Source organism: Meleagris gallopavo, chromosome 4 (assembly GCF_000146605.3).
Source record: "Meleagris gallopavo isolate NT-WF06-2002-E0010 breed Aviagen turkey brand Nicholas breeding stock chromosome 4, Turkey_5.1, whole genome shotgun sequence".
Taxonomy (NCBI): Eukaryota; Metazoa; Chordata; class Aves; order Galliformes; family Phasianidae; genus Meleagris; species Meleagris gallopavo.
Genome location: NC_015014.2, coordinates 44,709,785 through 44,736,432, shown reverse-complemented (window position 1 = coordinate 44,736,432; position 26,648 = coordinate 44,709,785). Strand labels below are relative to the sequence as shown.

At 38.2% G+C, this 26,648-nt stretch overlaps 2 protein-coding genes across 3 annotated transcripts; both read right to left on the bottom strand.

Annotated features, from left to right (window-relative positions):
• Positions 1 to 851: 851 nt before the first annotated feature.
• On the bottom strand, positions 852 to 15,946 carry LOC100550389 (general transcription factor IIE subunit 1-like). 2 transcript variants are annotated; one of them, XM_010710150.3, is made up of 5 exons: positions 10,423 to 15,946; positions 6,061 to 6,522; positions 4,534 to 4,735; positions 3,790 to 4,016; positions 852 to 3,420 (listed from the first exon to the last, which is right to left on the bottom strand). In XM_010710150.3, exons 2-5 carry the CDS (start codon positions 6,509 to 6,511, stop codon positions 3,029 to 3,031), a joined length of 1,272 nt encoding a protein of 423 aa, XP_010708452.1. In that variant the 5' UTR covers positions 6,512 to 6,522; positions 10,423 to 15,946; the 3' UTR covers positions 852 to 3,028. The 2 variants fall into 2 exon arrangements, with proteins under 2 accessions (XP_010708452.1, XP_010708453.1); XM_010710151.3 differs by having other exon boundaries at positions 12,803 to 15,946.
• A 105-nt stretch (positions 15,947 to 16,051) lies between these two features.
• On the bottom strand, positions 16,052 to 26,644 carry ASAH1 (N-acylsphingosine amidohydrolase 1; the record flags this gene model as incomplete). Its single annotated transcript, XM_010710152.2, is given in 14 exon segments — positions 16,052 to 16,816; positions 16,819 to 16,882; positions 17,958 to 18,014; positions 18,538 to 18,661; positions 18,867 to 18,998; positions 19,578 to 19,659; positions 19,848 to 19,902; positions 21,074 to 21,218; positions 22,624 to 22,669; positions 23,471 to 23,545; positions 24,401 to 24,479; positions 25,398 to 25,484; positions 26,292 to 26,382; positions 26,562 to 26,644. Coding segments are annotated over 14 exon segments (1,143 nt in total), but the record flags the coding sequence as incomplete, so codon positions are not given.
• Between the last annotated feature and the right edge of the window lie 4 nt (positions 26,645 to 26,648).

Genomic DNA, 26,648 nt, shown 5'->3' with positions numbered 1-26,648 from the left:
TATTAAAAGGTTTAAAGACAATTTAGTTACTGTGCAAGCTTTAAAGTCACTATGATGCTGCATGTGAAGGACAAGGGAGGTACAGTCACATTGCAAGCTGATGGTAAAATTTTGAGCAAAAACTGTGATTGGATTCTGTGAAGATTATGAACACTTATTGAGACAAAGGGGTAGTACAGGTGGGCCACTGGCTTTGCTTTGATGAGGGATCAAATTGCAATTGAGAAGGTGTGCATAAAATACATTGTAACTTTGGAAAATAAGGCAATGCTTGGCAGTATTAGATAAAATTGCAATTATAAAAATTGAAGCAGAAAATTATCCTTCCAGGAAGGGTGGTCAACTATAATAGATGTCAAAACTAAGGAAGGATGTCTAGATGTACAGATTAAATATAATTTTGAATGAGACAAGATAAAGAATAGTACCTTACCCTAAACACATTCAGCACTAACAGTGCATGCTGTAATGCTCATAGAGAAGAAATACTGATCTAGTCACACCAGCAGGAATGCTAACACTGCTGTAGGTGGGCATAGCAGGGACCAATCTTTCAGGGTCTTTAAAATAAATGACCTTGTATTCAGGATAGCTCCTTGTAGGGGATCTTGCCCTAACAGCTTCAGGAGCAATAAAGAAAGCTGATAGTGCACAGTGTAGGTGAAGTCTTTAGCTGCAACTTCAGGATTAAACATTGTTTCAAAATCCGTGGAAGGAAATGAAGAATTGTTTCTGATTGTGAAAATAAAGTTGATGATAGTGATAAGCATCAGGAAGATGATGTGTTGAGGGGAAGAAAATGGCAATAGTAACCAACCAAAAGAAATAATAGGCCAACCTGAGACAAATCATTCATGAAAGTTCTCTTTATTGTATGCTGATTACAGATGTGAGAGTAGCTACTTCTGTATAGCTTTGCCAGAGTCAATTCTATTATGATGTCTCTTCTGGGAGTTGTAATTGCTTAAGGAAATCTTGGTTACAAAATCTTAATTTGAAGTACAAAGTATTTCATGTCAGACTTTATATAGAGAGACAGCATTTTTTGTCTTAGTTACTGTTAGTAATTTGATAGGGTTGAGGGTCTAAAGGTTTTTGTGCTTGCTTAAAGAAGCCTAATAACAATTGAAACTGCCCTTGTAATTGTGTTACTGTTCCGAGCACTAGTACTGTAACACATAGGCTGTGCTTCAGGCTAACTGTCCCAGTTAATGAGACACATGAGACAGGAGAAAGAATTGATACTCACTGTTTTCAAATAAGAAACTGTTGTCACAGAGTAACTCATCCACTATTGAAAGTTTTTTTCAATAGTGGATGAGTTACTCTGTGACAAGAGTGAAGCCTCTGCCATTCTTCTTCCTCTGACACTGTAAGTCAAATTCTCTTTATAATAATCCATCTACCTTTGATATTCCTTTGTTCACACTTTCTTCACAAAATCCTAGAATACCTACTAGAATACCTAGAAGGTATTTTTGGAGATGACCTTGTCCAACCCTTTTGCTCAAGCAGGGCCACCTGGAGCCTGTTGTGCATGACCTTATCCAGACAACCTTAAAATCTACAACACAGACATTACACCCTATAGGGAACCAGCACTCAGTCACCATCAGTATTTCCTGATGTTCAAACAGGTTCCTCTACTCCAGTTTGTACTCTCATGTTCTACTTTACTATTTTAGCAAGGAATAATTATATTTGTCAAAGGAATTAATCTTATAGTCTGATACCAATACTTCTACTCTCATGTAGTTCCAGTCAAGTAGAATGTCATTCTTTCCAGTAGTATTAGAATCTCACTTAAAATGAGTGCAGAAGAGTATGAATGGAAATTTTAGCTTGATAAACTGCTTGCATAGCAATCTGCACCAAAATGAATATTACAGTACACTACCTATTATAGGCATCTTGAGGGAAAAAAAAGTGTTGAAGGCAACTTTCGGGGCTAAATGGCTGTCTTGCAGCTCACACCTGCTGTATAGCCTTTTGCAAGGAAATAACTGTGAAATGGTAACAGACATTTTTTTGAAACTGTTCACAATTCTGAATTTCATTGTGCTGTTATCCCCTTAGAAATAGCTGTATAGAATAATAAGTGAAAAGCATTTTTAGGTTTTTTTTTCATTTTGTAATTTTTAAGATGAAAGTTAACATACCAGAACTGATTTTTCTTCTATTGCTAAGAAAATTTAGTAGCAGTACTTTGAACTGAGGGAAATTGCTCTAAAATGTATTACTACTGCATAGAGAATGACTTGCAAGCCAATATGTAGAAGGAGAATGTACTGATACAGAATGAAACCAAACCCTATTAGAATGATTCACTTTTGAAAATTCTAGGAGGAAGGTACTGTACAATCAATAGGTGTACAGAGGTTAGGCTAAGTAGGATTATCGCAGTGGAAAGATAATAAATGAAAAATGCTCACCGATGTTGTAGGGTCGCAATAAACTCCATGAGGAGCAATCTCCAGAAAGAGATCCTTCCTCAGTGGCAGTCAGCTTTTAAATGGGATTTAGGAGAGGTGGAGCCAGGCTCCACGCCTTCCAGTCACACAGGTGAATTGCCTTCACCTGTGCTCCCACAACTGACTCATTGTTTGCCTCATGTGGTCAGAGGTTCAGGCTGTGATCAACAGTTCCCATATAGGCACCATGACTGATTATTATTTTTAATAGATTATGACATTGCTTTTGAAACTTTATTTTAATCAGATCACAATATTCAGTTGCATTTTTGAATTATTTATGCTCCAGAATTAGTGATTAAAGCATTCACAAAAAAATTTAAGCACTAAAGCAACAGAAAACCCGTAGTAACGTTGGGCTCTTTTTCTGCAATGTTAGTGTTTTGAATCGTAGTTACCTCCTACAGGTAATATTTCTTGCTAACAAAAGGCATTCAAACAAAACATAACTCAGTGATAAGTGTAAGATCCTGAGTTAAATGATCAAGCTAACTGTCTTAATCCAAAAGACAACGTTATCCGTTCTATACAGGCATGTATATTCAGTGCAATAGTATTTACTCAAACACAGACTGGAACATTTCTTGTCCAACTTTTATATAAACTTCTCTCTCTTCATTTGTCATGAGAGACACAAGCTCTGGATTTTCACTAATTTCATGATATGAGTAAGGCTGAGCAGCTACCATTAAAATAGGATCTGGTGATTCTTGCTCTTCCTCTTGTTCAAACTTGCTGCCTGCTAATTTTGTTGTTACTGTACTTGAGTGTTTGGCATTTTCAGACTCAGTATCACTGCCTGATTCAGGTAATTTGCTTTTGACAGCAGGAGCACAGTCTGTGCTGGACAATGACTTCATGGTTTCGTGGATGAGAAGAGTCTTGATGATTTCATTCTCAGTGACAGTTTCTTTAACAGTTTCTTCTGCTTCTTCAGAAGCATTTGTTCCTAACACATGATACATTAGAGCTATGAATAATTTTGGTTACCAGATACTATGTAAATGAAATATTTTTTCCTACTTTTTAGCATTTTCTAAAGTGCAGGCATTTTGAAGAACTTTCTGCTTTACAAGTAATACTAGTGGTGCCCGATTAGAGTGAGAACATTTCAGGACATGGTACTTAACTTCTGGCTTTACGATTATTATCTAAACCAGTCTAAAGAATAATTTTCAGAAACTAAGTTTTGATAGTCACTAGACCAGAATTGGAGGGCTGTTGTATATTATGAACTGATTGCATGTCATTTTCAATAGGAAAAGTACATTTAATTGTAGTAAAGCTGCTGAACTATTTGTCAGTGCTCAAAACTTACCAGGATTATTGATGGTAGCTGTTGTTGCTCCTTCCACAGTGCTCTCTGACATCCAGATAGGTCGCTCTTTAATTGCTTTTTCTTTCTTTTTCTTCTTGCACTCAGAATCTTGGACATCAATAATTAAGTTTTGACTATACGTATTGCCAAAAGAAGAATCTTTGGTGGCCCATTTTTCAGGTCTACTGCAGGGTTCCAGCATGCTTGAACATACCTTTTGGTCAAAGCTAAATGATATGTTATCCGTTTTGGATAGATAAAATACAAGCAAGATCCTCATTTCCCATTCAAACCAACCAACAAAAATAAAACAAAACAACAAAAATCAAGCTTATTAGTTGCCTAGCTTTAACAGGTTCTCTCTAGTTTTAGATAATTTTCATTCCCCCTTACCTCATAACAGAGCCAAGTGATTCTGAACCACTGATTTTTTTTGCATAATTTCTGTAGTAATGCATCTCTAGATAAAGGAGAGTAACATTACTTTATCGTGGAAAAGGCTGTGAACTATATTCACCAAAGGAGAAGTCTAGAATATAACTCCTTAAATAAAGTAACAAAAATAAAGCTGTAAATTTATAACAATTTAGATGCCATAGATAATACAGGCTTCTTCATTAAGGAGTTTCCCATTATGTACAGTCAAATAAAGCAGCCTCTAGATTAGATATTTCAAAGATGGTACAACTGGAAAGTTGCTGAAGAGGCTTGTATTATTAGGAGATAGGAGAGTTATATTTGTACCTTTCTGATATCCCTGGGATTGCTGTTGGCTGAGGTTCCAACAAGTCATATGGCAGAACAGTATCTTCTGTCTCACGCAGTAGCACAAAGATAGGTTCCATCTGCTCATTGAATTTTGCTAGCAAGGTTCGAGCATCTCGCTTAGGCAGCGCTGATGCATCTTCCTCTACTTCAGTATTGCAGTAAGTACAACGGAAAGTCTCTGCAACATTATGAAATTTATATAAAAAAAATCTCACATTCATAGAATACAAAAGATAAGCAATAACTTGTTGAGAAATTCTACCTGGACAGTTTCCAAAATACTCTAAACGTTACTAGAGTTTTTGCAATTGTTCATTTCATCCAAAGGAATTCAAGTTCTGAATAAAAGGTTTTTTGTTGGGGGTTGGTGTGTGGACAGGTGTGGGAGGGGGAGGGGGAGAAGAAAGACTTGTAGTTGTACAAGACAGAAGAACCTACAATTAGGTTGGTTAGACTTGCAGTAGCATTAGATACTAAGGTGGGTTTTTTTCTCCTCCTTTTATGATCTTTTTCTAAGTTCACAAACATATGAAAAGACATTTGCAAGCATAAAGAGCATCTGCCGGTTTTAGTTTGAAGTTTCACAGTTGAAAAAAGACTTCATTAAAACATACTAAATCCTACATTTGTGTCTAAATGAGATAATCACCAGCCTTCATCTTTGCGTTTCAGTAGCACATCACTGTCTCTAGGATGATAACAAAGCAATAATTTGCCAAATGGTAGCATGCTAACTTCACCTTTGAAATTTCAAGTTAGTCGCTATAAAGAATCGGTTATTCTCACTGGCTTTGGCATCCTTTCAAGGTGCCATGACCCACATGTTAGCGTCATAGCTGCATTTTGAGTAATATATTGCAGTACAATTCCATTTTACCTCCTTTTGAATAAGTGCTCTCTAGTTATTTTGATTTTAAGGAAGAGAAACCCCTGGACTCTGATGCCACTTCTGCTATGGATGTGTCACATTGTCCTACAAGGAGCCTGAGCTTCTGTTTCTAGTACAGGACTGGCAGAACACCTCTGCTCTGCTGACAATCTTTGCTGTGGTTATTACAGTAGGTGACTGCAAAACTGCTTTAGCTTTATCCATCTTGTCCAACTCTTCCATCAGAAACATCAAAGACACAAAGATTAACTTAAATTCAGAGTAGAGTAACATAAATATGTATTCATTTCCATATGAGAAAATGGAACTAAAGACAGATGAGTAGTTCTTAACCCAGGTAGAGTGTCTAATTCCTAGCAAGGTGGAGCCTAAATCCGGTTCTCAACTTGGCTCTTACATTCAGGATTATTTTCCCCCTTGTTTGGCCTATTCTACAAAGAGAGCTTTTCCTTTTACCCTCATTTCCCAGCTTTTTCTCCTGTCCTGGTCTCTTGTCCCATCAGCAAACAAGAAGTAAACCCTAACAAATACGCTTTCCTTGCAAAGGTCTCAAAAGAGCCAATTTAATGTTATCACAGTTATTCTTCAAGATAAAATCAAATAATTAAACACACCTGTAAATACATCGAAGAGTTGATTGACCTCCAAGTCTGTGTATGTGCTAGAACAAGATGGACATTTAAATGAGGACCTGGTAGTTGAATCCCGCTCATCTGCTTCTATCTTCCGCCGCACATGGTCCAGTTTGTATTTTATCACATCCACCAGCACCTTATAATTGATGTAATAGTAGTTGTGCCTTGTGCTCTTCCCATTAGGCCCTGTTTCAACTCGCATACGCAGCTTCACAAACTTGTCTGCCTTGAGTGTGTTGAGAACAGTGCGCAGCTGTTTGCGTTCGTACTTGAGCAGCTGTAACAAGTCATCCTCTTTCACACAGGGGTAGCGGGTCAGTACATCCATGGCCAGGGAGTACTCTACTCCATAGAAACCCCTCACTATGTATTTGGCCAGGCGCTTTAGGGCTGCTGGGACTTCTGTGGCAACATTTTGCTCTTCCATCATGAGTTTTACCGCTGTAAAAGAAAGAAGTGTTGCACAACAAGTTATGATAAGCCTTTTTGTTCACTGTCATTTGCTCTTCTGCAAGTCTTCACTGAATAAATTAATATAAAATCCTTTATCTGCACCTATGGGTGGGGTGGTATCAATAGACAAAGATTAGGTATTCAGGTACAGCAATTACAACTGTAGTATTCGTAGATTCTGTGAGTTTTTACACAAGAGAACATCTAGGAAAATAGGTTTACAGAAGACAGTATCTTCATGTCTAGGCATGCCTGAAGTACTCATTTTCACTCATAGCTAGCCATGAAAATTACAGCTCAGGATGCAAGCCAAGTGGAAAATCTATAGTTTAATTCATAATGACATAAAACAGATGTGGTTCTATCTCCCTGTGTGAGAGAGCTACAATGGGTATTTGAGTACCTTAGTGTGCTGCTTATTATGTTGTTTGTTTGATTTTGTTTGTTTGTTTTTTTCCCTTGCTAGTTGTGAGGGTCAAGCAAGGCCTAGAAAAAGATGTTCCATCTTGCCTGGCACTGCCCTCATTCAGCACAGTATTAGGACTAAGCCTACTTGATCCAGTGCATCAGGAGGTGGGTTGGGACAGCACATTATGGCATGTAGCAAGTTGTCAGCACTTGCACTGACATCCGCTGCTGAGGGGCACCTTGCTCAATCCCAGGTGATTGTGCATCACTACGTAGAGCTTGCAGTTACCCTTCAACAGAAATCATAGTTAAAAACAAGAGCTATAATTAAATTTACATCTCATAGGGAAAGCACTGTCTTGTCACTAAATCAAGTATAATCCTGGTGGTCTAAGGTTAGAAACCCAGAAAGAAATGGCACTATCCTGACCTAAATCTCCCACGGGAAGAACAGGGAGCACTGCATTAGGCTGTTCAGGGAGGAGACTGAATGTCTGGGCTTCAACAGGAAAGGGTCTGAGGAGCCTGACCTGGCTTTGTGGTTTAATGAAACATTAATGAAACATTAGAGGTTGGACCAGATGGCCTCCAGAGATCTCATCCAACTTAAATTATTTTGGTGTGCCCCAGAAGAATTAAATTGAAGCCTAGTAAGGAGACTTTCAGAATGTCAGTTCCACCAACAGTCCGCAGACTGTAAGAACAGTATTTCTAAGATTTTTCATGAAAACCTCAAGGAAGAAGCAAATTTTTTTCCTCCTCTCCAGCTCTACTTTCCTTTCTTCTTTGTCCTCATCCTCTGAAAACGCTCAGCCAAACCATCTATCTGACTCACTGACTCTATGTAGCTGATAGGACTGGACAGATAATCCCTTTCCCAGGTAGGAAAACACAGGTCCTCAAACTTTGATTGAACTGAGTCTCCCAGAACTAAATCCAATTCTAGCTGCCAGTCAAGCCTTAGCATAACACCGTCTGTGTACATGTGTGATGTCTGCACTGGGGTAGGAATAGCCTCTAGCCATCTCCACCCCTGTCCTTGGAAAACTCAAGTCACTTCTTCATTTAGAAAACATACAGGCCTGAGTACAGCAGCTGTCCTCAAGCCACTTGATCAGCTGCACACAGTTGGCAATTTCCATTTCACCACCTGCAGCAAGGTCTGTTTGCTCTTACAGCTGAGTAGGCTTTCTTGTTTTCCTTTTAAAGTCAAGATAAATGTATGCAGAAGAAATAATCTTTGTATAAAGTATAGCTGAGAAGCTGCAAAAGCACAGAAGCTGTTAGTGTACCAGACAGCTTAGATTTGCTGGACTCCCACGTCTGCTCTCTGGTGGGAAAACTCCTCAAGTGCTTGAACAAAAAATGATTTCTGGAGTACAGAAAAACAGATTTCTTCCACCCAAGAATATGCGAACTTATGCTGATGATTTATTTCTCTTTCTGACCTCAGATTTGGAATTTGTTTCTGTGCAGTGGCTTTTATTCAACAGGAAGGAGGGACAGTGTCCCAACATCAACTTCAAAGATCAGGAATATGACTTTGAGCATCCTCAGGCTCTGGAGAGCACTGAGCCTTGTCCTTGCTGACTAATCCACTGAGAGAAAGCACTGGGACCTTCACTGTGCTCCCTACAGAAAAGGGTTATCAGGTATTTTTGTAATAAGGACCAGCCCCAACAAAGAGCAGAAGTCCAGCCTCAGCACCTGGCTTGGAATCTGGTATCACTCCTGTGGTGCCTGCAGAGGCATTAGTCTGGGCTAGTATCTCAGAACAGGCTAAGATACACATTTATTTTAAAAATGCCAATTAGATTGTGTTGCTTTAAAAGATTAACAAAACCACGTTTATATCTACTCCTTGACTAATGTGGGGCAGAACCATGACACTTCTATTACAAGCAGGTCTCACAACAGTTTTTTTTGACCTTAAGTCAAATATATATATGTATATTAAAAAATAAAATAATATCTAAAATAATATCTAAAATAATATCTAAAATAATATCTAAAATAATATCTAAAATAATATCTAAAATAATATCTAAAATAATATCTAAAATAATATCTAAAATAATATCTAAAATAATATCTAAAATAATATCTAAAATAATTTCCAAAGGAACAGGGTAACGAGATAACCTCATTAGAGAATATGTCGGACCTGAGTTGTAAACTTGGGGTTTGCTGGCCTATAATTCTTATGATTACTTATCCCAGACCTGTATCATGTACTTGCATAAAATGCAGAGATTTGAATTGCACTGAAGTGTTTCCAAACACCTTAACGTTAACAGCACTTCAAGTCCAGAGTCTTAAAACCAGGAAAACTATTCAAGGGAAAAAAAAAAAAAGAAAAGAAAAGAACACCATTTCCAACACTCCCAACACCAAACCAAAAAAACCTCAGCACTTCCACAACAGCCACCATTGTCCATCACCTGTAATATAAATACTGTGAATATATTCTGCAAAAATACTGATAAAAACACCACCACCACATAAACATACTATCAATTTGCAGTAGAAATTTAGGTATTCAAACTTTTGGTCAAACATAGAAAGCAATGGCTTTATTTTTACAAGAATAGCTGAATTTCCACTGAATAAATAGCAGGCATTCTCTCCAGCTCTTTGCTATATCTGAAGTGATGTTCTCCAGGCCCCATTGATAAGCCTCCTCGCCTTCCAGTTGACAAGCCTAGAGGCTCGCACTTCAGGAGAAACTGCTGGTTTTTAAGAGCTGCTGTCTGCAGGCAGCAGATCTCCATTAAGAAGAAACAGAGATGACCCTTATCAAGGATAGAAGAAAGGAGAGCAGCTTTGCCATGGAGACAGAAGGGCTTTAAGCAGGAATCTGCTCCAGAGCTGAGCTGCAGTCACACTTCAATAAGAGACAGGTATTTTGCTACTTGCGTGGATCATTGGGAAGTAATTTTTTTTCAGTTGGTAGCACACGTAGACAGATACCTTTGAAATCATGGCCTAATTTCTATTGTTAAGTGCTTTTAAAGCACTTTTATGAGGGTGGGATTTACTTTTTTTGACCTCTGTTATTTTAGATGCTGGAGCAGCTCTTCTGTTTGTGATTTACGTGGAGCTATTATAGCTTCAGAAGAGAAAATACACTGCTTTGTTTTTGCCATAAGCAAGAATAGGAGCTATCTTTCAGACCATCCTTTGTTTTGGGAAACCTGCACAGAACTGCTTGCTGTGTTAACAAGCAACTATCAAAAGTAGCATTTCAAGTTCACAGGCATCACAGAGAGCAGGTTGTACAAGGCTGATCTACAGCCACTTGCTTAGTTAACCTTCTACTTGAAACTATCTGAGCAGACAAGCTATGCATTTTAATTTTTTTTTTTTAGTTAGTACTTTTACTTCAAAAGCTCTAAAGGAGAAAGATTTATTAAAATAGTCTTCTGTTAAAATTAATGTAATCACATTATTTGCAACTAAATTAAAAACTTTTATCATTACCTTCTTTGTATATGCAGAAATCTTCAGGCTGCTGCTATACAAGAATCACTCATTTCCTAAGAGCTCAAAGTAGCTGCAAAACGAGCTTAAGTATTTCCCAGCCTTTTCCTACACCCTTCTGTGATCAGCCCCAATTATCACCCAGGTGGAGCAAGAGTCCGCAGATCACATTTCATTAAGAACTGAATGAATTCACTCCCATACACATTGCATCACAATAAAGTTACAAATCTGATTGCTCAATGCTACATACCTACAACAGATCAGGACCAAAATTTTAAGTGACTGCAATCTGTGTTTTCATTAGCATGACTTTACAAGACTACAGGTAACATGATAATTAACTCATTTTTGTTGTTGCAAAACAAAAATGTAGCCAGGGGAATTTACATAATTTGTGTTTAGGAGCTTTCATTGAAAATATTCAGAAAATAAATAAAATACATATGTTTAGATTTTGTGGTTTTGGCATGTTCTATTTTAGGTGGCTTCTGTCTTCAAAGAAATGAAAAATATTTTTCCACTGTATTTTTTCTCAAGATGATAAAGTTATACTTTTATTTCCTTCTGTAGGTGAGAAAACCACGTTTAAAACAAACGCTAAAATAAGACTGCCAGACATTGTTAGGACTGTAATCATCAATTTGATCTCCAATCTGTCCATCATGTATGCGTGCAGTGGAGGTTGGAACCTTGTGGTACATGATGTGTGGTATTGTGTGTTAAATTTAAAATGCTTGCACAGAACAGTTGAGCGTGTGTATGTTTTTTCGTACTGTGGTTCTTGAGCACACTCCTTTGCTATGATGTTCCACTAGAACATGCAAAGGTGCAAGACTGCATGCTGGTACTTGTTGCGTTTTGTCTGTAGGAAAGGTTTATAATGAGTAACGCCTGTGGGTTTCCTTGCTAAGTGTTTTCAACAGGGAAAGTGCTCTGTAGTCACAGACTTTTATTCGTGTGGCTGTCCTCAGCCTGCATGTGGAGGTGTGGAAACATGGCATGAAGATGTAAAACAGCTTTCTAAATTCAGGAGTGCCATGGTTAAGCTGTTAGTGCTGCTCTCAGAAACAGGAAATCACAAGCACCTGGGCATGCTGTGGCTGATAAGGAAGGCTTGCTGAGTAAGGACATCAGCCTGCAGGCACTAGAAGTAAGTGTGCACATCAGGGGCTCTGCTCAGCCCTGTGCCTGCATGGGTGGGGGTGTTTCTGTGTGGGCTTTTGCTAAGTCCCCTATTGCATGCACACTCAGAGAAGGAGAAAACGTTACAAGTAAAGTAGCAATTAAAAAAATGTGGTTTGAGTGTTTCTGAGTGCCTGTAGATCTGGCACTGAGGATCGTGGGAAACAGGATTTGAGCTATTAAGTTGTTGTGCAACAAAGACAACTTACTGAAAGCAGGCGCTTGAGACACAGATAAGCAAAGTTGTTTGGTTTTGTTTTAGGCCTATTTGAATAGTGGTGACGTTTTTGTAGAGTGGCTCTGGCATTGTTGTGCTTGGGGCTACTTGAGGAAAGCAAGGCAGGTTGTCAATTGAGCAGTCCGAGATGGGAGAAATAAAGAACATCATCAGAAGCTGAATGAGAAAAGTAAGGGCTGCTGCTTTGTGGAGCAGGATCCCCGTGGAGTAAATGCACCACGTTTTCCCTGTGGTTGGTGCACCTGACCTTGCAGGATGTTGTGATGTGTACCTTGGGCAAACATGAGCTTTACAGGTTGCTTTTCTGTCTTCTCCTGGCCCACTACCTGCTATTCTGCCTTCCTCTGGTGTTCTGCTCCATTCTACATCCTTCATGACAGCTGATACCTGACTCTCCCTTAGTTTATAAAACAAAATCTCTAGCCTGTACCTTCAAGTGCTGTGAAATGACAAAACACCAAGAAGATGCTAAGAGACTATATGTCATCTGCTGCCCTGTGCATGCAGTTGTTAATTGCACCATTGCCTCTCTTTTCTTGCTGTCCCATAAGTCTCTGCTTAGACAACACACCAGGTGTTAATGTTCAACACAGTGTGTTTGTGAACCAATCAAACCCTGCCTTGAGATGGTTCTTTTTCTTAATGGGTTTCTTAATGTACTCTCCCCTTATTACTGAATTATTGAATCCACAGTGCCTGAAGGCATGCTGGTATCAAACTAAATCAGCTTTTAATTCTTTTCAGAGTAGTGTACATTGTAATCTTTCCCACATCCAGAAAGATAGAGGCTTATGCTACATATGGAGCTCTGAGCTATGGAATTTTGATTGGGATTTTTTTTTCTATTTTTATTTCTTGCACTGGGTATTGGCCTAATGGAAAAAGCTTAGCAAGATTAAGAGAATGACAGAACTTTAAAAGTGGAAAACTCAAAGCAAACGGAATGTATGGAGTTACCTTAAGTACAAAATACTCGTCAGAGGTGGGCATTCTTACTGGGACTCTTCTACTGCTCACATGTAACCCTTGAGCTAGAAGAACAAACTTTGCAAAACAAGTTAGACTGAAATGGTCTTATGTACACTTAATGTAATTCAGATCTGATTCACTATAATGCAGAAAATGGCATGAGGGCAGAGCTCCAGGTACTCAGGATATAAACAAAGCAACTCCTTTAGAATTAATTTTGTCTCTTTTAAGTAACAGTGTTTGGGAGCAGACTGAGCTACAAAAGACTTATAATCTTTCACAACAAGATACAATGCTCTAGAAAAACCAGTAGGCAGGCTAAGAGGAATCAGCTGAGTGGTCTGCTTGCTTCTTGATCACTGAATCATTTGGTCGATTTGCACGTTGTGTTTCCAGACAGTTGTAACGGTTACAGGAAGCTTTTTATAAAAGACATTAATATGTGGAGACTTCTTCCCAAGGCAAATTGTGGTTTCTGCCACTGCTTTGAGCATTATTCTTTCTGGCTAATCTCGTTCTTCTGGTGCAAAAGATGGGAGGCTTTGCTGCTTGGAAAGATTTGGTGTATCTTTTTCAACCATAATTCTGGTCCTGCAAAACCAGAACAGCTGCTGATCCTCAGAATAAACAGGTCATTTGCCTGCTGTTACCACTAAATTGAAAACCAAGGTTCTGAGCTTGTTTGTTTGGGTCTTCTTTCTCCTCCCAGCAGTGGTCTGAGGAGCTGTGTGAAGGGCAGACAGGTGTCCATGTACTGCGAAGGAGAATGAGGTGGGTTGTGGCACTTAGGTGTTCTCTGCTGCTCTGTCAATGCCCTCCCCATTGTGCCTGCTTTCTGCAATTCAACTTCTATTTAATCTTACTCTTTCCTTGCAAGTACTTCCTTGATATCTATGGGAACTGCTCTGGAGTTTTGTGTCTAAGCACAGCAGAGCCAAGGAAACCTGTGTGACTCTCTTGTACTCCTTGAATGAAATACGTGCTTCTCCTCAAACAGAAGCAAAAATTCAAGTAAATAAACTAGAACCTTATTTAAACTTATGAAGAATTAAACTTAAAAGGAAAAAATACAGATGGTTGATTACTAACCTGAGGAAAAACAAGCTGAAGAATCAGATTGTGCTTTCTGTGGTTGTGAGGTACCTCAACTATAAATGTACAGTACTTGAATATGAGGAAACAGATATGTGCATTTTCTATTTAAAAAAAAAATAATCTTTTTTTTCTTTCTTCAGTGAAATGGCCTTAGCTTTCATGACAGCAGCTAGGGCAGCTGGAACAAGGGAGAGGCAATAAACTTGTTCTAAAAACAAAATGTCTTTACTTGTAATAAACAAACGTAACTTCTCTGGCTTGAGATAACCTTTAGAGCAAGTGCTTTCAACATCAAGAGGTGAAGATTAAATCAGTAAGCAATTAATAACATTAGTCACTGTTGACATTAAGGCAGATAAAGTATAGCATATTTGCTTCTTTTTTTTAAAAGCTTTTAATATTTTTGTCAACAGGAGACAAATGTATTTGGGCTCTGGATAGATATCCATGGGATTTAGCTATGCACCTGCAATTATAAAGCAATTTCCAGTGTGGAAATGTGGATTCTCTTGCACAAGGGGCATACCAAAAGCACATTAGTTAATGACTGTAAATAGTCTACACTGCCTTGCTCCATACACTTTAAAGTGGGAGAGGACTAATTATGGAAGTAAACTTACCACTTATTCTTAAATGACAAAGTAATTTGATTATGCCTCTTATGCAACTAATTCTAAATAAATCTGAACATCCCCCCACCAGATTAAAGTGTGAATGCAGTACTGTCACTTGTCCTTCACAATAGGCAGGTACAGACTGTAGTGCCTAACTTGGTTTGTTTTATGTGAATCATCTGACCCAGTATCATCTGACTGCATTTTAAACTACACGTTATTTTTCCCCTAATCTAAAATGTGATTTTAGCTTACGTAGGTGCAGCAGGCATTATTTAGGTGAAAAATAGACTATGGTACTACAATCATGCTAATGTGTTTCTGCTTGCTTACATTAGTTGGAAAAATATTAGGTATGTAACTAGTGTAGCCCTTTTGTTTTTAAGCTTAGTTTAAATAGCGGGATGTGGATTTCTGCGTGGTGTAATGTGCCAGTGCTTTATATCCATTTGAATTTCTTCTTGCTGCACTAGTGCAGCCATTTTTCTATGGCTTAGGACATTAGTACTTCATTTGACCAGATGCCATGCTTCTTCACATACCAGCTGATAGAGTTATAGGCAAATAGCATTCCTTTTGTCCCTCTTTCTTCCACTGTTGATGGAGGGAAACCTTATTAGAATTGACTGCTGTAAGCTGGTAACATGGTTCTTAAAACAAGGGATGACTAAAGATTAGCTTTTCTATGCATATTTATATTTAAGAAAGGCAACAGTACTAATTAAAACTTAGCCAGCCATGCTTTTGATGAAAGTTGACTTTGAATCTCAGATTTATGGGCAATAACTTGTTTCCTTTTCTGTAGACTTGTTTGAAATTACTTAGAAAAAATCTTATACTAGACTTTATTGTTTGGAACAGAAAACTGATAATGCCCACTGTTCCAGAGCTCTGCACTACACATGTACTGCTCTGAATATTCTGGTTATCAAGAATCCAGCTGTGAGTGGATGTCATCAACTTACACATTTTAGGTAGACTGCCTTATGCAAGACAGTCACTGTAGACACCAAAGAGACAGCAAACAATTCCTTTACACCGATGGCAGGGATAAATTCATGGCTTTGCTATCACTTCAAATAATATGAATAACATTCCTTCTGTAGTGTGGCAGAAGTACTACAAATACAAGAACCAACAGGCCCCTATGCTTATTCGCCAGTGTTTTCTCTTTGCATATTATAAAACAAGAGTTGGTACTGTGTTTTATAATTAGGTCTAGCAATGATCTATTGCCATATACAGAACTATTAATGTATTCTACATTATCTGCTTCCTAAGATATTAAGGTATCTGTACTTCTCCCTGACCTTTACTTAAATTTGTGTTTCAGCCAACAATACAGTCTGACTTGGCTTTTCATCTTCATCCAGTTTTAGTAGTTGGTTACTCATAACCGACAGATAGTTTATAGTTACTCAAAATCAGTCTATGGGGAAGCAAATGCCTTTTCTGCCATGCGATGTGTAATGTATCTGGTGACTTCCAAACAGGTATGAAATCAGTGCAAGTGTATCAGTCTGAGAAAGAAGTTCTTCAGAGTATTTATTATATTAGTTTTTTTTTTTAAACAACAGAAAAATCTGTATTAAAAAATGTATCTGTTAACAGGCCAAGAAAGAATTTCAGCTAAAGATCCACAAATCAGTGAACAGACACTTAAGACTCAGATCTACTTTTAAGATATTTCCACAAGAGCTTGTTTCTGTGACTAGATATGTATTCCTGGTAGGTTATTTTGTAATAGGGCATTTTAGACATATCTTCAGATGGGAGACCAGAACAGGAGCTATTCTTCCTAAGTGCTTGGGAAAGAATTACAGAACTATATTATCACAGATAATCTTCTAATATATAATTCTTCTTGTGCTTTGTAGGTGCCATTTTAACTCATTTGTGCTTTAAAAGTAGTTCAATTAAAGAAACAACAACACATGAACAAAAACAAAACAAACCCCAAACCAAAATAAGACTACTGTCAACACTGAAGAGATCCAGAGCTAAATGCTGAACTCATGTTGCAGAAATAGCTGAAATCAAACCAGATACACATTATTATAAGTTTCTTGCCTGCAGAACTTCTGAGCAGAAAGCAAGAAAGTCCAATGCAAGACAGGTTCCCCCCCTCGTTAGAAGCCCATTGACATTTCTATATAACAGTTACATTTCTGAAGAGAGGAATGAGGTTGAGGAGTTTTTTTCCAGAAGTGTTTTCCCTCGGAGGGCCTTCAATTCAGACAAGCACTTTCCAACATAGGAAGGGTACAGGACTACCAAGGACTGCAGGGATCTGGCATTCCCGCAGGTAGGTCTCTGTGTGACCCTTATCCACCTCCATCAGCGTTGTGCACACTGTCAGCTGATAAGCAGGTGGGAGGAGAGAGAAAAAGCCTCATTAGAGGTATTACTGAAGAAACTCATCTCCAATCTAACTAAAATGTACACTTATTTAGCTAATTGTGGGTCTAATCTCTAAATCTGTTCAACAAATAACAACATGCAAGTACAAATAACTTGTGTCCTCAGCCAAGATTGCCACCTTTGCTGAATACAGTAACTTTTTCATTTTAGAAGTCCTTCATTTAAAAAACAAAACACACAAAAACAAAGCACATCAAAACTTCAAGTTAAGACTAAAACATCTTATGTTGCCAGAAGAACATGCCTGTGGTATGCTTAAGCAGTGTATTAATTTGTTCCATGCAGAACATGAAGGCATGTATCTCAGATTCCTTCAGAGGAGGATTCTTCAGGTGTCTGTAATATAAAAACTGCCTCACACCAGTGCTAACTGTAGATAAGGAATGGGCGCAGGCTACTCAGGGCTTTAAAGCTGGGCACTGGGAAAACAGTTATTCTGAAGTAACTTGGAATTTTCATGATTGTATTTGCTTATTTCACCTACCAACCCTCTCAAATTCTACTACATAGCACTGTGAATATGTATGGGGCTGAAGGGGAGGCAGAACTGAAATGACCTTATAGAAGGATGTACTCTTCTATTTCCATTCTTGCACAATCATATGGATGTGGAGACCTTCCTGCCTATCTCCATGCCCCTTATCTCTTTTGCCTTTTGCTCTGTCATTCCAGTAGAGTTCCTCTACTCTTATTACAAGCCAGTTTAATTGGGATCAGGATGAGAGAACCTGCTGCTTGATAGCCTCCTTTCAAAATGAGCATACCGGTTTGGTGAAAGGTTGCCATTAAAGATTTTTAGAAGGCAGACCATGTTTATTTTGACAACTTATAAGTGAAGCTAGAATTTAAAACCTTAAGCTTGGTTTACAGGACAAATTCAGCCTTTCTACAACCCATCACTATGGGAAAAACTGAATGTACCACTGACCACCTCCTTAGAAACGTGGCAATTCCTGATCTATCGTCCCCCTTCACCCTCTGCTCTAGACTTTCTGAGAAAACAGAAGCATTACCTTATTGAGGACAGGCTTCGTAGAGAGAACATCATAAATAGTTGGTAAGGAGATGTTCTGAAAGGAAGTAATATAGTGATGTTAATGGACATTAACCTGTTCCCTAGCATTGTGTAAATGCTGAGAAGTGCAACTTTTGACTTCTCAGTAAGACAAACCTTTAGGAATACATAATACTGCAAGGACTTGTGCAGCCTACATTTCCATACTGCTTCAGGCACCTGAGCATCAGAGCTGCCTGACTGTGTGTGTATGTATGTGAATTCTACTAGTAATAAACAGCTCAGGCAACTTAATATTTCTCAAAGTATCTCCTGTTTACTTCTGCATATGCAAGGGGATAGAAAATACTTGTAGGAAACCCACCTAGATAAAGCCTAAAACAAAACAACACAGTCATATAAAGAGCCGCCAGGTATCATTAACCAGAAATGTGGACAAATTACAAAGCCATTAGCCACCTCCATCATTGCATCTGTGCTTGCAGATGCCCTGGATGCTTCTGACTCCTGCTAGATTAGAGCTGTAGCTTAAGCGAGGGTTTCCAAATAGCAAGATTAGATATTCAGAGGATGTTTACCTCTTGTGATGTCTGGTTCAAGCACTTCATTGCAGGCGTTCTACGATTATCCAAGACAAGTGGAGGCTTCCAGCGATCATAGTTTGTTTCTATCACATACCACGTACCTTTCTTTATATCAAGGCTGGAAAAGAGGTGTACACTTGTAGGTTGCTTCTCTCAGTATAGACCCTAAAACCAGATTTTTTTGGCAGATATATATATATATGATATATAGATGATTCTAAAGAACTAAGTTCTCGCACAATAAAAGGAAAAATGTGACAATTACTGGTGGGGCCTGTTCTCTTCTGAAAAGAGGAGCTGGGTGTTAGGTTGAGCATACTCACTCCCAGATATCCAGAGCAGCTGTCCTGGAGCGAGTTATCACACAACCTTCTCCAGAATTTTTTCCCCCGAGTATAAAATAAGCTGGAGCCAACAGTCTTGTTTTTGCCAGTTTATCTTTTGCATCCTGGTAACTGCAGATAACAAAGTAGCATTGGACTATCAAAGGCTATAAGTGGTTGTCATACTGAAGAAGTAATCTGGGCAGTTACTCCTTTTTTCCCTTTTCAGGCATCACACGAGAGATTATATTACACTGAAAGAACACATTTAAGTAAAAGCTTCTCTACTCAGTTTGTACTTAAGGTTTGGTTGTTGAGAGGGTGTTCTTAGCATATTCCATGTGTTGAAAATAAACAAAATTATGATGTAATGTACTAGTGCTACATTCCACTAACTCATTTTCTTTGTTTACTTCCTATTGTATATTACTACCTGTTGGATATGTCCTGATGCAGGATGCTGGTACACATTCAGATGCCAGTAGTTTCATTATGGAAAAAAAAGTCTCAGAAAGCCATTTTAAAAGTTTATAGGAAGTCATGCGCCATGCTTACTCATCACCAGAGTATGAGCAAAACTAGAATTATTTAATGTTAATACTTCTAGGAATATATCTGTATCATTCGATACTAAGCATGTACCTACAATTTTCACATCAGGTGCAAAAGAGTTTATAGTAAAACATCTACAGGGAGGAAAAAAAGCAGTACCTTGTAGCATTCTCGAGTACTGATCTTGTAAGAAAGCCCATCCACATACCATCTCTTCTACCAAGAAACCATTCAAAGATACCTGCAAAATATGACTGGTTAGCTTCATTCCTGCTATTCTAATTTTCACAGCCTTTAAAATGAATTGTTCTTTATCCTACTCATCTGGAATCTTTTCACCATTTCTGTGACTGTTTATTTAAGGTAACTGGTATGTCTGAGGTCTGGAAATCTTGTTCTGAAATAATGAACAAAACAAGCATTACTCACCAATATAACCACCATCAAGGCTGAAACGCTCATTCATTGTCAGAGTGAACAAATCCTGAAAAGCATTAAACAAATCAGCCTCCATCACCTGACTATTAATATCAGAAATCAGCAAAAGGCAACATTGCAGTTTATATGATAACTGAGCTTCTTGTTCATTAGACTACTCTCTTTTGAGTAAGGGGCTAGAAGACCAAGCCCATGTGTAACAGAGCCTCATTAATCTCTGCTTGAGTAAGCAGAAATAACCATTCACAATTTTCTGACCTAGTATAACACAGAAGTGTAGTCTGCTGGCTTGCTAAGCAAGTCAAGCCAGTGGTCATCTTTCTCTTGGTCCTTGTTGCATCACTGAATTAGCAGATTTCCTCCCCTTACTGGATGTAACCTTCTTCTCAGACCTCTGAAAACTGCTGTAGTTTGAAGGTGCAGTTTTAAGGTCCAGTGCTAAGTAAACCCTAATATGCTGCTGTCGTTCACGTGCGCATGGAGCTGTATGCAATTCAGCATGCACTACTTGCAACATGGAATTTTAACTCCAGACTTCTCAAACTAACGTTTCTTTCAGAGGAAAGTGTAATTCAGCTGCACCAAATAATTTTCAGAATGGAGTCTTATCAATCTCCTGAGATCAAAAGATAAGAATAAATGGATACAATGCAGGGGTGTATGCTAGAAATGCTCTATTATTTAAACAGTGAACTCTAATAAAGGGCAAGAGCATACAGCATGTTGAAATGAAGGTGCTGTGGTAAGTTGGAGACACAGTGAAAGTTCTCTGCAGCTAGTTTATAAGGTCTAGATAGTATCTAGACTTCAGGTGTCTATTAAAAAAAAAAAAAGTGCAGGGGTCCTCCAAGAAGGGCTGAAGAGGGAGAACTAAAACATCACAAATGCATGGTTTCTCCTCTGGGATCAGAGTGGTATCTTTCCATCTGGTAGCCAGAAGCAACAGCCACTTCCGTATATCATATGCTCTTCCGTTTGCTTATTCAGAATTCAAGCATACTTTTTAGGATTCATCCAAAAACATTTTGTTTAGGCAATCTCCTTTTACCAGGAACAGTGCAGCACTGTTTCCTTTTAGCTTTCTTCAGATCACCCTACGGTGCGCAGGAGCAATTAAGAGTTCATAAATCAAAACATCCTAGGACAGATAGTTAAAGCAAGAAAACCTCCAGGTCTGAAGCACTATTGAGAAATGGAGAAGCTTCTCCCATACTTACTGGTTTGACACCTGACACCATTCCTATGTATCCTGCAAAATTTGTAGACCTAAACACTGTTTTGTTGTTTCTCTGGAAGTCCAAGTTTACCACTGTAGGCTTTAGTTCCCGAGTTACAGTCCAGGAATTATTTTTAACATCCCACCTGTGGAAGACAGAACAGCACTGTAACTTCTATCCCTCTGTATCTTCTAAAACTTCCAGTCACAAAACACAGATTTCCCACATGTGATGTTGATCTTACACCAACAAGCACTGTTCAGTAGTTACCTGAGCAGCACAAGGGACAACTATAAAGTCTAAATGCATAGACAGCAATGAAAAGAACCACATTTTATTCAGACCAGCAGCATATATACTACTCAGTAGCACCCTCAGTACAGCTGGTTTGTTTTGAAGCAATGATAGCTTCTGAATGATAGCTTCATTCTGTTCCTACTGTCTAGTGGAAGCCGCTATTGGTTCTGCCTGTGACACCAAACCTATTGTATTCTGAAAGCATGTGTTGTTTGTACTACAGCAGCAGGAGCCTGTTCCCTCAAATTCTTGCATTTCAAAGGGAGAAAACAAAACCAAATACAATTGGATGTGCTCTCTTTAATGGGAAGGTCCAGTTCCAGTTTGTAAGATAAGCCAGAGCACTCTATGTTAGGGAGAACTAAGGAACACTTACAGACAATTCTCTGGAAACAATCCAAGTTCTGGGAACAGCTTTGAAAAGTTGCCTCCATTTCTAGGGAGCACATTCCCAGTCTTTTGGACAAAAGGTTCAACATAACTAATGAAGGGATGGATGCAGTCACAGTTGACAGTATCTGATTTTTTGATAGGCAGATTAGAAATTTAATGAAGATGAACGTGTAAATTCCATCTGAGCATTAACATTCATCTGGGCAAGTGACATTACAAAATCCATATAAATATGTATTTTTAGAAGTACATATAAATATACTTGGAAAACAAAATGAAATTCCCAATCATGAGGGATAAAATGAAAACTAACAGAGGATCTAGTGCTGCTCAAGAGAATTTGTATCACATCAAACGTGAATGCCAGATCGGTGAAATACGTATCATTGGCTTCTGAGCAGAAACAATGGGAAGTGCCAGTGGAGCACTGCACAGTGACTAGGGGAGTCATCTGAAAAAAAGACAAACAAACCCAATCCAAACCAACCCTCATTTCACTGCGCACACCAGAACTGAAGTTTCTGTCTGATCGCTGGAAGGGCAAAATACACTGTGCCTCTGAAATAAAGTTACACGGACTGTTCTCTGAGGATTTAACTGGAGCTGAGGAAGCACTAAGTAACACTGAACACAACTGTTTTCCAGTCATTCTTTGGAAGTGTGAAAGCAGTTTGACATATGATCAGCAAAACAATTCCTTTGTTCAGTTTAGCCTCTCTTCCACAATATACAAAGCAGACTTGTTGGTCACCATTTTAACAACACTCAATTCATCATTTACACACAAAGACGGCTCAAAGAAATTTCTTCAGTTGTTTTTCTTTTATTTAGACCCCAAAGGCATAGGCTGAGGTACTTACCCAAGAAAGAGTCCAAAATCCAAGTTTCTGGCATGATACAGCTTTCCTATATTAAAATAAATGAATAAATAAATATATGCACGTAAAATATTCTAAAGAAAGAGACAAATATCAGCTTAGAAAAAGATAGAAAACGCACACAAGCAATAAAATACCATTGTATAACTGCCCTTTTTTAAGCATAGAAAAATATGTTTTGTTTTTTCCTTTATATATTGAGAAATATTTTATTATAATTGATATCAACTAACTTTTTAAATTGCTGTCCATCTCAGCTTTAGACACTTTCAACATTCTTAGTGCCACAGTAATAGCTCCAGCTTGCTCAGAAACTGAGGCTTTTGTAAGCTTCCCAAAAACCCTTCAGAAGTTTTCTAAATCACAAGAGATGTGGACAAGAGCTGCAGAAATGATTTGGAAAATGAAGTAGTCTCCTTTCTTAGAACAGACTATCCACTTTCTCTAGCACCACACACAGGCAACAGCTAGAAACCAGATGCAAAATGGGTTGCACCAGAACCCCTCATGACTCTGAGAAAATAGCAGGTGTGTGATTGGTGTTTCTTTCCCCTAGCAAGACAAATGCCACCCACTACAAAAAGGAAATAACTAAGGAAAAAAAACCCACAACTTCTTTGAAGGTACTTTTTTCCTTAACTTAAGGCTCCTGTCACTCAGCCTTAATACATACCTCTTTGTTATCATACCTGTTTATTATAATTGCTTTTAGTCTCTTCTACCACATCTTGTTGCCTAGAGCTGAGAAGGACCATGTTCTGCACATTTTGAGGCAGACCCTTTCCTACCATATTACAAAACTAGAAACACTATTTTGAGATTGGATTACCTGTGCTATCTTCTGCCACTATGGATGTGCACACAGTAAAAATTTCATAGAAGATGTTAAAAATAACAATCTCCCCTGGAATAAAAGGAAAAAAAAATTAATTTGAAACTTTTGCCAAACCACGAAAAAAAGAAAAAAAATCTACTGCAAAGTTCAGTATTCTACAGCATTTCTATTAAGAGACTGTTTTAATCCCATTTGATCTTTGAAATGATCAGTTCAGCAAAAAGAAGAGCTTCCTGAAAGGCCTTCTGCCTTACTATAAAGAAAGCTGACAGCAACTTCTCTTTCCAGAGACTTCAAAACAAGCTATAAAACTCACTTTAAAGAAATAAGCTGTTGTATGTACCAGTTTTCCCATGCAAGAAACAAGGATATTGTTCATACACAAAGGAATCAGTGGGACTAGGCACATGGACCGACCTTCTCCGTCAGGACTCTGAAAGAATTCAGTATCTACTTCCTGCCTGAAGCTACATTTCTTTTGCAGAACGTGCAGAAGAAAGGCATGAAGATGTTGTAAGAGTCACAAGGGAATGAAAGCATAGCATGAAACAGTGCCTTGCCTTTGTGTATCGAAGGCAGACAGTGAGCCGAATGGGAAACCAAAAAGAACCAGGGAATCCCCCAAAGCTTGGGTGCACAGAAGGAAAAGCTATCTCCAGCTCCCAAAGCTCAGGGGTCAGAAGCTATAGCTGTACAGAGAAGATCCAGCCTGATAAAAGGGTTATGATGTACTGACATTCTCTTCTAAAATACTGGTTTCATTTAGTGTGGGATGGATTGTATTCCTTTATCTACTTAATTAATAATTTACTTGTTAAAGACACAGCTGAGTACAGTTATACTGAAAACAGTTAAATACACTAACTTTAAATGAATCTAGATTCCTCATTTTCACTATGTTAATAAAGTGGTGGAAACTATTACCCAAAGGAATTCCAGATGAATTTGCAATCCCTTGGAGCTCTTCTTTGAAAGGATAGGGAAATGTATCTGTCAGATGAGACTGAAAGGAAAAGTATTGCATGTTGACTGTGTAAGTTCATGCTATTTTGCTTGAAAGAAACCTTTTCCCAGTAGGTACCTCCTGAGCACTGTAAAACTGAGTATTTAATTCTTCTGCAGTTTGCAGAACTTCAGGATGTTTGTAGAGTACTTGGAAGAAAAGTACATATGGAAAGTAAACACAGTTAATCAAAATATTGACATGTGAGCAATAGAGATTATCACAATATCTAATTATTGTTAGCAGCAATAGACAGAGTAGCATTAAGCACGACTCTTAACATTGAAACAGCTCAACTGGAACTGATCATGAGGTTGTCAGCATTTAAGAGAATCTCTAAAGTCATGACATAAGTACACGTCATGCGCTAGCTTTGTGTCAACCCCTTGCAGGCACACTGGGATACTGCAGCAAACCAAATGAAGCAAGGCCAGCACAATCTGAGGCTGCTGCAAAGAGAGATGGAAACAGATGTGACCTTACACCATCTCCAGCTCTACACTGTTTTCTACAGTAACAATCCTATGCCAAAGCCTATTTTAATCAGTCCTGACTTCTTTCAAACCTGGCCAAAGTTGTCTTTGTAATCAGAAATTTTTTAGAGTTTTCAAAACCTGCTTTTATTCTACTATTTAAAAGGAGCTGAACATGACAAACAAAATTCCAGTAAAGTATTTTGTTACAGTGATCAAGAAAATAGCAGTCCAACATGACTAATCCAAATTTGAAAAGTTCTCAGAAGAGATGTATTTTGGGTTTGGTAGGGTTAACTTAACTCTTCAAAATAACATTTCTGTTCTGGATAATCTAAAAGGAAGAATTGTTACATATAAAGTTTGTAACTGCCAAATTTAGTAGCATTTTACTTCTGGTAGTCAGATCATACAGTCATAAAATAATTCAACTGGAAATACTTACTATTTTGTGATCCACTATATCAACGATTTTGCCACTAGGGAAGAAGGTGTTTGCTATATCCTTAATGTTCTGGATTACGGCCTTCAACTAAAAAGAACAAGGGCTTTTACTGAATCGAAGATCTCAAGCACAAGAATTGATAGAATACTGACAAAACTTTCACATACTTTTGAAAATAACATTTTACTGAAAAAATGAATTAAGGAAAGAGCCAAATGTGGCGATGTTGCTGAGAAAAAAACACCCCCAATTGCCCGTTTAAGAGTCAAGGCCAAAGTCAGCAGTGATAAGGAAAAAGCCCTAGCCTTTATGGAGAAATTAAGCATTACTGAATTGAATTTTCAGTAGAGGAGCTGTTCTACGTAGCCTGAAACAGACATGATAATTTCAAAAGATTTTTCATCCTGTGCAAACCCCATCTCTGCAACCAACACCCCTAAGAAGTGTGAGATATTCTTCACTTTCCTCTCTCTGCCATTTCTTCATCTCACCTTATTTTAATAGAAGTGTGGATGTACGAAGGACTAGGGATGCTGCTTCGTTTTCAATTCTGTTTACTGAGGCTGTTGCTTTGGTCTACTCCTCTCCCTGTGCCCTCCCCATGCTGTATTACTTCATGAGTAAAGAGCTTTTATAAATAAAAGGCTGCTTTATACCAATTCTATGCCTCTGCGTTCCAGCTGTCACTGCCCCTTATTCCTGATTCTGCTAGTTCAAGTGTTGAACAGTCAAGCAATTATTTTATTCTATAATCATATAAAAAATGTGAATTAGATCTATTAAATCTTTAAGACCATTTCAGCAGAGGTGTTTCTTCCAAGCCATTTCCAAAATAGAAGGGCACACGCTAGTTTTATATATGCTAAGCTTAAATGCAAACTCTGCTTTTCCTACCTCTGTCTTTTTGGCACGTATCAACTCATCCCATCTTTTGCTGGGAGGCAAATCAAGATTTATGATGTATGTGGGTACATTCCCTTTGAACCTAAATGAAAAGTAAAAGTGCAAATTTAAAGGCTTTGAAAATGCATTTGACAAAGTAAGTGCTTTTCACTTGTGACTGCAACCAGAACTGTCTGTAACGTGAACAAGTGACAACAAAACTCGAGCTACTGATGCTTGTAAATCAGTAAGTTATTAGACAAGTCCAATCAGATTACTTACGTTGGTCCTGAAGGAGGGTACATTTTACTTCTGCAGTCTTCTCCATACTGTGAAGACAGTAAAAGATTACTGTTGAGATTTTTTTTT